This window comes from Cottoperca gobio, chromosome 21 (assembly GCF_900634415.1).
Source record: "Cottoperca gobio chromosome 21, fCotGob3.1, whole genome shotgun sequence".
Taxonomy (NCBI): Eukaryota; Metazoa; Chordata; class Actinopteri; order Perciformes; family Bovichtidae; genus Cottoperca; species Cottoperca gobio.
This window is the reverse complement of record NC_041375.1, coordinates 17,682,250-17,695,098: the sequence shown is the minus strand read 5'-3', so window position 1 is coordinate 17,695,098 and position 12,849 is coordinate 17,682,250. Positions and strand designations below refer to the sequence as shown.

The following is a 12,849-nucleotide window of genomic DNA, read 5'->3' as shown; positions in this document are numbered from 1 at the left end:
GATTTATCTTTTGTTTTCAGAACGCTTATTACATAATTATATACCAGTACATAACGGTTAGCTTTCAGTTTCATCTAGTATCCTGAACTACACAGGCTTATTTTATATTTTGATTTTGTTTTAAATGTGCCAGGTTGGGGTTGTCATCATTTGTAATGTATTCATCCTTGTTTGTTAAATCATTTAGTATATAAAAACAAAAATACCAACACCAGTAACCACAGCGAACATCAAAACCTAAATATACTCAATTTACAATGAATTAAGTCCTTAACAAGTGAGTTTAAGTTACCAGTTACTAAAACCGATTTTTATTTATTTATTAATTTTCTTATTTGTTTTAACTACTTCAGTCCAATCTGAGCAGCTTGCATGACAAAAAGGTCTGATGACTACAATCGGGTATTTTTGTTTAAAAAGATTTTCATTCATGACATTCAAAAAAGTAAAAACCCATTATATACTTTAATTAAATCATCTAGATTTATTTAATTCCATTTACAAAAGCAAGCACTGACGTGCTGCCTAAATACAGTACTATACAACTGCATCTGAACCAAGAAATCATTAAGGTGGACCCCAAAAAGCTTGCATGTGATGTGCTGAGAAAACAAGGCTGAATAATGGCAAGTCTAAGCAGCTGCTTCACTGAAAAGATGGCAGTCAAGAAAGCAGACTGCCTTCTGATTTGCTAGCATGATATTCCAGATATAAGAGTTACCCCCATGGTTAAATAGTCAAAAACATGTATTTTAATGACGTAATTTCTTACATTTGTACAATACATGCTTTGCGTATTTCAACAGTATCTGAAAGACTTGAAAATGTACATTTCCATGACACCAACACGGAACAATTTTGGTAGCCACAATAAAATATGTAGTCACATCTGTAATGAAAGTGTAGTATGACAGCAGAGTTTTACATTGCAAACAGGATAAGGAAAGCGACCATCAAACAGAAAAGTCCCATGGCTTCAGACAGAGCAAATCCCAAGATGGCATATGAGAACAGCTGCTGCTTCAGAGATGGGTTCCTGCAAACAAGATCAAACCATCAATGCATCAATGGAAACAACAAAGCAAGCACCAGAAATCTATTAATCAAGTGAATTTCAATATTTTCAGGCAAGAACAAACCTAGCATAGCCAATAATGAGACTGCCGAACACAGTCCCAATTCCAGCTCCGGATCCTGCTACTCCGACTGTGGCAGCTCCAGCTCCGATGAACTTGGCAGCGGTGTCAATGTCCCTGCTGATAGCGCTGGTCTGGAAGCCCCTCAGTATGACCTGAGTGAGGGGGCTCTGTGGCATCACAGCAACACCGCTCTGGAGCAAGAAAAGACAAAATACTGTTAACTTTCCCATTTAAAACCAATGCCATGAGATATGAGAATGCAGTTAGTTCACTTATGAAACAATGCTAAAACAAATATTAGTGATAGGAATAATTGATTAAGCAACAATGATTAAAAATGAAAGTTTTCATGATAATTTAATAAGTGTGTCAAGCACCAAGACCTGAATATCTTTGATGTTAACCATCACAGTGCAAATTATTTCCCAATTTGCTTTGTTTTCAAATACACTCAGTTGGACAATGATTTGGGTCGGATAATATTGAAACCGTTACATTGGGGTCTAAACATTTGAAATTATTTCCATTACTTCATAGAGTAAATGACTAAAAGCAATCAGTCAACCAAGTTGACAACAACGAATGCAGAACGACAAGTTGCAGTCCCAGCAGAAAGCCTGTATTTCTTCATACCTCTGTTTTGAGCTCAGGCCTGGACAGCACAGAGGCAGAGAGGGGTCTGTAAAGAGCCCGGGAACCAGCACGGACCTGCAACAACAACACACACACACAAAAGCAACTTTAATTAAAACACACACATAAGCTCAATAAGACATGTAACATATTGTTGGTAGCTATTAACAGCCTGAGCACCTTGAATGTCAGTCAATCACAGCAGTGCACACCATATGACCTGTGGCATTTTATGATGTAAGAGTATAGCATGAGCTAGTAAATCACTGCGTTGGCAAACTACAATAAACATCAATAGCAAGCTTACTGACACATTGTCTTGTTGTAATTTAGACTACCTAGCCTGCTAGAGCTACTAGAAAACAGAAATATGACCTTGGAGAATGGATTAAAAACCCAGGCTGCATCTATTTGGGAGCAATCAATGACCAAATACACAAGGAGATAGTCTGCTCATCAATTTCACATCCCAGTTTATGAATACTTAGGTTAAGATTGCACTAAATTCAGCTAGCAGAGCCTTGTAATGACCTTAGCTAACGGCCATTACTGAAAATGTCCGCTACAAGCTAAAGCAAAGTCAGAGGCAGTTTTTGTAGGATACCTTGCATTCACTAATGCCATACATTCATCAATATTAGGACCACACTGCCACCGTTTAAAAAGTCTTGCATTCATTCTGTGCTGTAGCATTAGCTACCTAGCTTGTTGGCCTAGACTGCATATACCCTCGTCAGTCAGTCGCTGTCAAGTTCAGGCCCACCAGAAATATCCGTGAAATTAAGACAGCAGGATTCAAATTCACAAAATGAAAAGACAATAAACTCACCAGCGCCGGCGTGGAGACGAACTTTGCACAGGCGTACATTTTCTGTTGTAGGTGTTTTTAACCGGTTTGGTCAAATCTGGATGAAGCCCGGGTCTCTGTAAGAAGACCGAAGACAAGTAAGGTCAAACGGGTGTAAAAATGCTCCACAAAGAAAATAACGCCATTCATATGTACATTCACATCCATTATGCATGCTATCCTCACTTTTGCACTTCAATGTGCAGTTAAAAGAGAGGATGAAAAGGGATTTATAGAGATAGGCTTCTCATTCAATCTGCCACTACACACTTACCGACTGCAGAGGACAAATCAACAGTGGAAGAGTGCGCATGCCCAATATGACGTTTGTAGATACCCCGGATGAATACAGAAGAAGGTCATTTCACAGAAACTTTATTGAACATGATCGCAACAGCAATCGGTGTTTACGGTCTGACGCTCTCTGAGAAAAGGGATTATTTCCTCAAAGGTCAAAATCACGAATTAAAACAAATAATTAATAAGATTTACCAGGTTGCAGAACTTTTATTTATTTATTCTTTCAAATAAAAGTGGACCCTTGTACCTTTTGTAATGTGACAGGTGAAATAGTGCATATTCTTCTCAAAAATATATTATCACTTAAATACGTTATCACTTAAAAGGTAAACTTTTGACCTTTCTAACTTTTGTTTTTAAATATATGTCTAATTTAAACTAATCTATTTCCGATATTCTTAAAATGATCATTGTTATGGGTAAATGTCATATTCATTGTAGCAAGTGGAGAAATAGTAAGCCCTTTTTTCAGTTTATAAATCACTTCAAATAATTTTTCTCATCACTTTTTTGTTCTATTAATATAAATGTTTATTTATGTATGCATGAATCCACCTATTTTTAAAAATGTGATAATGTTTATATTGTATATGTTCTCTGCAGGATCTTATATGTTCTTAAATGTGTGTTCAATACAAATAATAAAAACTTTCTTCTTCACACAGTTGTCTTTGCTTGTTGATTGATGCACCTTATAGTGTAAATATAATTAAGAAGGACAATAACATTTACTACATTTAATTATATTATTCATAAGTATATTGAGGGACATCTCCTGTCGGTCTGGCTACAATGTTGACCATAAGTTGGAAATATTTCAATTTTAGGAGAAAATAAATGGAGGAGCTAAGGATAAAACAGATTAACCCACCAAGGTTAAGTGATATTTTCTTATTGCCAACCAATCGCATGAAAGACCAAAACTAAAAAATCAATTGATCGTACTCACAAGTATTGTCTTGTAGCAAAAGCGTGATATATATTTATTCCTCTGCGCCATACTGTCCTACTGCTGTAAATACTCAGTAGTGCACCAAAATACAAAAACAGAGTGAGTAAAGTAAGTAAAGTAAATAATTGTGACCCTTTTCTTTTTATATTCAAACCTTTAGATTGTTGTTTTTCGCTCTTTTTGAAATCAGCAGCCTTATACTTCATGACAATGATCATTTAATTTCAAATTGTGCTTTACTGGTGCATATTTCAAAGCACATTTGCAATTCACCAAACTACCACAAATGATCTGACACACAATGAATCTCTTACCTCTGGGGCTCGTGAGTGTCTGGGGCCCTGGGGCAGGTTGGTAATCCAGCCTTAGTTATGTTTAGCTTTGGGTTTATGTGCTGTAGCAATGCAAATAACTCCACAGAGGTTTCAAACTGGAACCCTGCAGATTAATTTAGAGTCCCAAATGGAAATAATGTGTTTGTTTTGTGAGGCTGGGCCCCAGGATGAGCAAGGAGTCTGTTTTGGATCAACTAAAAAAACAAACAAGAGATGTATATATAGCTTCAATGTGAATACCAAATGTGATATTGTCAGAAAGTGTTGAATAAGAATATTTTTCCAACTTTAAAGCTACGCAAAGACAAACATTTGGATATTATAGTTATTTTATTTATTTATTTAAATCTCTATTTACCATAATAAGTAGTACATTTGGGGTGAATTCACACGACAGTCTTTCAACTGGCTGAACTCAAACTTAAGAAAAGTTCCAACAGACTTCAGTCACATTGCTATCTGTATGTATAAATGAGTGTTAATAATAAAAGTGTATTGTATGACCTACTTATAAATAAAAAATATATATATAAACGTCTGATTATGAGACATTAAACTGTTATTGTAAGAATTTCTGTCGGAAGGACGTAGTAAAACTCTGTAAAGGTGTCACCATTAACATTAAGATATCCATTCTTAGTAGACCTTGGCTCTACTGTGGGAACGAGGTTCTGTCAATTCTGGGCTGCGGGTCAAACCAGGAAATAATGGCAATTTAGACAAGGTTATCTAACAAATTTATAAAAGACAATGTGCTTCCCTTTCCTGTACATTTGAGTGCAGCGACACATTTCTCAGTCGTTTAAAAATGTAGCTGGAAGGAGAAATCCTTGTCTCAAAGGTGTTCTAAGGATATTGTGATAATGATATTACTTTATGTCTGACTTATAGACATTGTATGTTGTTCTTCATTGTTTTATTTAATTTTTACCTACTTGTATGTATATAATAGCTAATTGTTTACGTTTATTCTTGTTCAGCTTTGTCGTCTTGGTTTTAAATTGTATTTCTGTGTAAGTACAATGAAAGCAACAAAAAGAACCAGACTCAAATTCCTTGCTTGTGTACTCGTACCTGGCCAATAAAGCGGACTCTGATGTTGTAGTTAACGCGACACCAGCACATCTGAAATACCCTATTTCTTTTTGTCAAACAGTCTCCATCCTGGCTGCGCGGGGAAGCAGGATTCCAGCCTGTATTTCAAAATGAGTTTTTCCCTCATAACAAAAAGCTGCCTGCCGCTGTCCACTACTATCACCTGTTGTGGTGTGAATTTAACACTCTGCCCAGAGGGACTGATGGCTCGGGGTCTTGCCTGTGCATCTCACAGGCTGATGGTGGAGCTGTAGGCTACCAACACCGGGACGGATTTGTAATCGTGATGAATGACTCCACAGCAGCTGGTCTGTGATGGAAAGGTAATGAGCACAGGGAGTCTGCCTTTGCTGCATGCTGGCTTTAAGAGAGGAATGTCTCAGTGGCTCCTCAGGTATGATCATTTCAACTTTACAGCCAACGTGAAGAAACAGATTCAAACAGTCAGTAGGTCATATAAGAACCAGACATGTAGAAAAAGAAGGCATTGCATTAAAAATCACCAACATACCAGTTATTATATCCCCGTTCCGTTCTCCTGTTCTCTCCTGTCCGATTCTATAATTATTTTATATAATGTTCTATTATATTCTGAGTCTGTTGTGTTCATATTCTGTTCTATTATAATGTACTCTATTGTATTCTATTATGTTGTATTCTATTCTGTTGTATTCTATCATACTTTGTTGTATCACATCATATTCTCCCCTATTCTATTATTCAATAACCTGAGCAAGGCTCAAATCCAAACTTCTAAAAACGTCACAAAATCTGGCAAAACTACGTTATGTATGCTCGTGTCCAGTAATTATTGTATCATGAAGTCACAAACCTGTTATTGCATCATGATATGCACAGTTCAGCCTGAAACTAAGAATAGTTTGGACATTACCACCGACTCTATATGGTCGCAACCCAGAATAAGGTCACTTCCATAAAGGTCCAGCAGAGGGTGCAATAGGGTCTAATGTAATCATAGCCTTTGTTGCCGGGGTCATGGTAGCTGCACACAAGAGATGAGAAACATAGATTTAACCAGAGCATAATATTTTCCGTTCTTAATATACATCTCATTAAGTATCCCATAGATAAAATGCTTTCACCCTCTTCTTGTGATACTGTACCTGGTTCGGTCTAACCCTCTTAATCTTCCTGTTAATTATGTAAGTGCAGAAAGAGAGAGCTTTGAAAACAAATATGACAGATCTGTAATTTTACACTGCTGATATTGTATTTCTGTTAATGCAAATGTGAAATGTAAGAATGTATTGTAGACCCAAGTGTTATGCAGACACTTATAGGTCAGAGCTAGCCGTATGATAAAACATGAAGATTTACAATATATTAATTGCAAGACGGCACATATCAAAGTGGCCGTTAACTACCTGAGGTCAATGTCATACTGTCTAATTAACCGGGCAGCGGCTGCGTGGTCCTACATGGCTGTGGAAGGTGGAGAGAGCAGCCGATCTCACGCACCCCCCACCACCTTTTACTTCCTCCCATTCAGAGGCACGCACGCACTCGCTGTCTGAGTTCTTGCATAGAACACTCTGAGACATTCCATTTGCATGCCCGCCCCATCAAGCTGGATGCACTCAGACTGGTAATAAAAGGCATTGACCCCCTTAACCTTTATGAATTACAATTTGTGCCTGCAGCACGTCCTGTCAGAGGCCTCAGAAAAGCAGGCACCTCAGCCGGGGTGTGTGCGTGTTGTTTTGCAGTTGTTAAGGAGAGGGGAAAAGGTTTTTACAGCTCCTCGTCGGAGCTCCTGACAAGCAGGGAGGAGGCGGTCTGACAGGAGAAGCAGGGTAGGGAGGGACTGCAGCGCTGCTGATGGCTCCATGCTAATCTCCATTCCTGGATGCTGCACGAAACTACTGAGGCTCAAGACCAAGGATACACAACCTTTAGGGCAACAGTTCATCCGCACCTCTGCTTTCTCACGTACATCACTTAAGACAGTTCCCGCTCTTAAATGTATTCACTTAATGCTAATTGATAAATTACATCGCCTCTTAAGGAAACATCTGGGCTATCATTTGAAAAAGAAATCTAACTACAAGTCTTACTACGACACTTGTTGACCGTTTTGATCATTCAAACAAGGACTGAACTACAGAACGTTATAACACCCAACACTGCTGCAGACTAGACTCAGGATGTTATACTATACAAGAATGATCTTTATGTACATGACGGACTGATAAGCCCACTTTCCATTTATCTAGTTTGTTACTTCGATAAGTCTCGTCGAGATCAAAATCTCTTTTAAAGACAGACCTGAGAACAAATCGTATTTATTCAACAAGACAATTCACTCACACAGAGCAGCCGCACACACAGTTTATCCCAGTGCGACGCAAAGCAGCTTTTCCCCGTTGGGAGAAATATATCGATTAGTTTGAATTTGGTATAAACAATGTTTTCTGTGTCTCCAGTGGATCCTGTTTTATTTATTAACTGTTAACACATCACCTTCCCTTCCTTAAAAGACGTAAAGTTCGGATACCTGGGGTCCTTATTATAAAGCCCCAAACATGTACAGCAGGCTTACGGCTCAGAACCTGTGCGTGTAATATGCATTCCTCTCTAATACGGCATAAAGGCTACATCATCAAGGGCTTTCCAAGATAAGTCTTTTACAGTCCTGTTTTTTCTGCTGATGTATAATAAGTCATACTATTGATTAAAAGCGTTATTTGTTCCACTTTACGTTCTATATTATTTGATCAATTCACGGTTTTCTGAGGCGACATGTAGCAGGAATAGTAGACTCAGTTTACATCATCACCAGAAAGCTATTTCTAAATAGCCAGTGTGGCAACAAAATATGATGGTGCCATTTCTCTTGGGTGGCACAGTTAATAATTACAACAGTGATTACCGTACACCGTGATAACACTTGCAGTTCTATTCCCCGAGCAAACTGGAGAACAGGTGGAAAATCAGGTGGAAACTGAATCCAGGTCACTTGTTTTCCAGACCTGCACACAAAAGCGCTACGCCGCAAAGACTCTGCTTGTGAACACGATTCTTTAACCTGCGTGGGTCGTGCAGAGAACCTGAAAAGCTGTTTCATTGAGAGTGTAGACAGCCTTCAAGCAGCTGGTCCAATAATCCACAGCAGGAGTAGACAAGCAGATCTCTGATACCGCTGGAAATCACCCCACAGAAATGCACCAAGCGCTCTTTATCTCTGAAAGATATAAAGGACATTAGCATTCACAAAATGGATTTTTCAACAAATCCATAATAACACTGATCTTTGTGCAGCTGGTGAGCAGCGCAGTTGGACGTGGTCTAAGAAATGCTGAGGCTTGCAGTATCATTAGTCCTTATCCTGACTTTTTAGCTAAGTCTGAAACACCTCTATATCCACTGGACGCCCTGCGCTTAGCAATGTTCAACTGAACAGAGATTGTATTTAATAATTCCCCGACAGCAGTACTATTATTATGCCAATATTGGCTGGATTTTTAAATAAAGTTTAAAACTGACACATTCTCACAAACAGAAGCGTGAACTGATCTTTATTTCTCTTTCCTTCCTCTGTTTAACATCAGGAAATTCAGGCAGCGACTGTGTGAACAGGAGCGTGGCTGACAGGGGCAGCCGTGCGATGATTGGTTTACGGATCTGTGCTTTTTCTAGTGACTTCAAGGTCACTGAGATTTACAATGAAATGGCTTATGACACTTTAGTAAAAGCCACCCAAAGCTGGTGACAGGAAAAGAAAACGAGCCGGCCACTTTAGAGGAATCTGCTTGACCTCCTACTGTGATCCATTACTCAGATGTACTGTTGTCTGTTTTTATCATAACACCTAACAAAGACGTGTGCGTTAGTATCGGCAGACAGAAGGTTGTTAAGGACGGCATATGGAGAGTGTATTTGATAGACAGACAGTATATGGTGTACACAGTTTAGGAGATTAGAAGAACTGTGCGTTTCAAGCTCCAGTCAAACTGCAGATGCAGACTACTACACAAAAGAGCAATTAAATATGATTTAAAGGCCAATCTGTAATGGCGGTGTGCTGCCCCCTATTGAAATATTATTGCCCTACTACTTACTGTTTTAGATGGTGATTTAGTGTGTTCTGTCTAGTTTGGTTTATTCCAGTAGTAGCTCCAAAATATAACGCGTGAGCTTTTTTATTTAAATAGTATTATACGTGTCAAAGCTTTGTTCTTTTTTTTTTAAACAAATCTTTATTTTCCTTTTTTTTAATCTAATGACGGGTTCATAATGTCCAACCCTTGAGCCTATTTGCCATCAACGTGTCACTTTTTAAACTAATATGAAAATAATCACATAAGCAAAAAATAAATGCAGGCTTTGTTTCCATCATTAACAAAATGACATTAGCAACACTTGGATATGAGACTTGTTACACATAAAGTGATTTTCAAGGCATGTTTACTTTGCACTGGAACGCTGTGGATTTTTATGGGATGCATATGGCTGCATTTTAATGTGCTCAATTAAACCGCTTTAAACTAGGATTAACTTTTTTGGAGGGGCAATCCATTATATAACGTCTCCTTACTGAGAGCTGTTCACCGCGCGCGGCTGTTGCAAATGTCTCCTAAGCACTGCTCACAGACTGGGGTGTCAAATATGAGGCTGTCACAGCAATATTTAGTGGAAAAACCCTTCCTGCTTTTAATGGGGTGACCTACATCTCAGTTCAGAGAGCTAATAAAGGCAGGCTGGTGGAGGTCCTGTAGCTGCACAATGTCACTCACAGATCCCCAACTCAGCAAGATCCGGAATGCTCAATTAGTTGCTTTTACAGGCCCCATTAATATACATTAACTCTCTTTCCACGAGCACAGACAAACAGTCGCTGCTGGCCACATATCAGCCAGTTAACTTAAAAAAAAAAACTTTTAAAAATCATTTCTAAAACATATTGTATCTTGGAATCATAAAAACCTATTGTAGAAATAAAAAAAGAATTGAAATAGAAGTGTTTATGATACTTTATTTTTGTACTCCGCTGCTTTTCAGAGGGAAATATTGTAGCGCTGAGTTAATCCATCAAAGCGAGATTAATTGTTCCAGACATTTCTTAACTATATTCTTTTTTCACTATTCGTTAGAAAGTAAGCAGGATATTAATTGATAATGCAGCCTGAAAATATTGTACTTTAAACACCCGTACATATATTTGACAGCTATAGTCACTAGTTACTTTGCAGATTAAGGTTATTATATACAAAATGTGAGAATGAAGTTACAAAATATAATACATTGTTACAGATTACATGAACCAACTTTTATACAATTGTTCAAATTCAAACCACAACAGTAAAATGATAATGTGATATCTATAACTTTCAAAGGGGCCAATTTTCTGCATTTTCATTGCAGCACTTTTACTTGTAATGATGTGCGTCTACAGTGTGCGATTGTTACTTCAATTTAAAATAAAAAGATCCGGATACTTCCTCCTCCTCAACAGTCAAATGTGTTTCAAAATACAAAATCAGTAAAGAGCTAGTGAAGGAAATAAATACAGAAACATCACACACACACACACACACACACACACACACACACACACACACACACACACACACACACACACACACACACACATATTTACATATAATCACTCCACCTTCCTCCACTCTTGTAACAAAACAGATAGCTCAACGCAGAAAGCTACACAATCTGGTACCACTCCGCCCACACAATAAACCGATCTGGCACACAGCGAGCTGAATCAATCATGGCACTTTATTATCCTGTCACTAGTCTGCTTCCTGCAAGTGTGTTTACCCTGTCCATGGCCCTGCGATTGTGGCTGTTCAGTGTACATTAAGACAGACATAATTGAGATTGTGGGCGGCCGAAAGTGCAGGGCTCAACCTGTTGTCGTTAATCTGTCATATTGTCGAGAGTCACAGCAGCAGTGACCTATAGGAGGCTCCACCTTGGAAGTACGGCTGATGGCGCTTTGTTGTTCATGGCAGAGGGCCTCACCTATTTTAAGTTTATTGGTTTGCCACCAACGGAGAACCCAAAGAAAGCATGATCTATTGCCTAACCTCTGACTTCAATTTCTTTGCTCTGCTGCTAATCCATGTTAGGTACTTTATGATTAGTAGTGACGCTCTTAAAACTTATCACCTCTACATTACATGCTGCTATTCATGAGTTAAGTGATTAAGGATCTGACAGGCTTTTATGTTAAAGTGTTATGATGAAAAATAAGTTGAAAAACTCAAAGGAGCGACCAGCTCAATGCCCAGCATAATGGAAGCTTAACGCTGCGCTTTGTAATATACCAAATTATACAGGCAATCAATTTGATTTAATTGGTAACCCTTCAGATAGCAGCAGATTCTTTTTAAATTAGATTACTGATGGTTGAGCTGGAGATTTGCCTTCACTTTGTATAAATTAAAGCTCTGGAAAAAGCATTTACAAAATAACAAGATATAAATGAATGCAATCGTACTGTTGGAAAAGGTGCTTTTTTACAATCACACACCATATTAGAAATAATAGCTAAATCTTGCCTCAGCGGCCGGTTATTAATTACCTGGCAAATAGGACCTGTCTGTTCTCAAACTGAGTTATAGTGGCGGTGAGAGATCACCAAAGAAAATTAAACAGCAATCAAAGTACATTTCTATCATCATAATTCTGATTGTCAGGATCACCTTTCCCAAGATGACTCACAGCATCACAACAAATCCCAGTTTCTATTAAGTGGCCGAATTTGCGGCTGTTCATATTTTATATTCATGTTGCATCACAACGGTGTCATACATGTATCCTGCATTCTTGTTATTTCTGGTATGCAACATGATTTATCGGACATGCAAACATGAGAATGCTGCCATGAAACGGAATTTAATTGATAGTTAGAGAAGGCGTAGCTTCAAAAAGGAGTCATCTGTGGCATCCACGGTGCAAAACAGCACGATATGTTTACGCCACACTAACACAGAAACGGCAGCAATAACGCCGAGTCCCCTGGAAGATTTTTATCACATCATGCAGGCCTTTTAACCAGCCTTGATTGTGCACTGCAAAAATTCCCAATCGCTTAAATCTCAAAGAGGATGTAAGTATCTGGCTCTGTGTCTTCAGAATGTGGCTCCTTTTATAGCGGAGGGGGGGGGGGGTTATATCAGCCTGGAGACCCATAAGTTATGAAATGTCAGGATCCTATGCATTCTAATTGAGTGTGGAACAGTTAATAGCTGTGGAAATTCAGCCACTTGACGTCTTATTCCCCCGTGTGCCGTTTCACAGCCGAGCCCATGAGCCTCAATTAAATGACAAAATGGGCCCATTCTTGAAAATAACAACAATAAAAACACAAGCCTGTACGGCAATAATATCAGGTCTCACCTTGAATCAACAATGGTCACAGCTTGCAAATGACTAAACAGAAGCAATGTGATAAGATATTTCTTATTACAAGAATATACTCGGGCTGCAACTATAATCGATTTCATTATCTTCTTTTTAACTAAGCACATTTACTCAACTGCTTTTACTTAACTTGAGTATTCCCATTGT

At 38.4% G+C, this 12,849-nt stretch overlaps 1 protein-coding gene across 2 annotated transcripts; it reads right to left on the bottom strand.

The window, feature by feature from the left end:
- Positions 1–461: 461 nt before the first annotated feature.
- atp5mc3a (ATP synthase membrane subunit c locus 3a) lies at positions 462–2,951 on the bottom strand. 2 transcript variants are annotated; one of them, XM_029459786.1, is made up of 5 exons: positions 2,894–2,951; positions 2,602–2,696; positions 1,773–1,847; positions 1,140–1,330; positions 462–1,036 (listed from the first exon to the last, which is right to left on the bottom strand). In XM_029459786.1, the coding sequence occupies exons 2-5, from the start codon at positions 2,638–2,640 to the stop codon at positions 922–924; spliced, it is 420 nt and encodes a 139-aa protein (XP_029315646.1). In that variant the 5' UTR covers positions 2,641–2,696; positions 2,894–2,951; the 3' UTR covers positions 462–921. The 2 variants fall into 2 exon arrangements, with proteins under 2 accessions (XP_029315646.1, XP_029315647.1); XM_029459787.1 differs by having other exon boundaries at positions 2,806–2,901.
- Positions 2,952–12,849: the final 9,898 nt, after the last annotated feature.

Coding starts and splice junctions, on each gene's coding strand:
- atp5mc3a (XM_029459786.1), bottom strand. CDS start 2,640: ATGTACGCCTGTGCAAAGTTCGTCTCCACGCCGGCGCTG. Junction 1,331..1,772: donor GGCCTGAGCTCAAAACAGAG/GTATGAAGAAAT, acceptor TTCTTGCTCCAG/AGCGGTGTTGCTGTGATGCC. Junction 1,037..1,139: donor CTCATTATTGGCTATGCTAG/GTTTGTTCTTGC, acceptor TCTTGTTTGCAG/GAACCCATCTCTGAAGCAGC.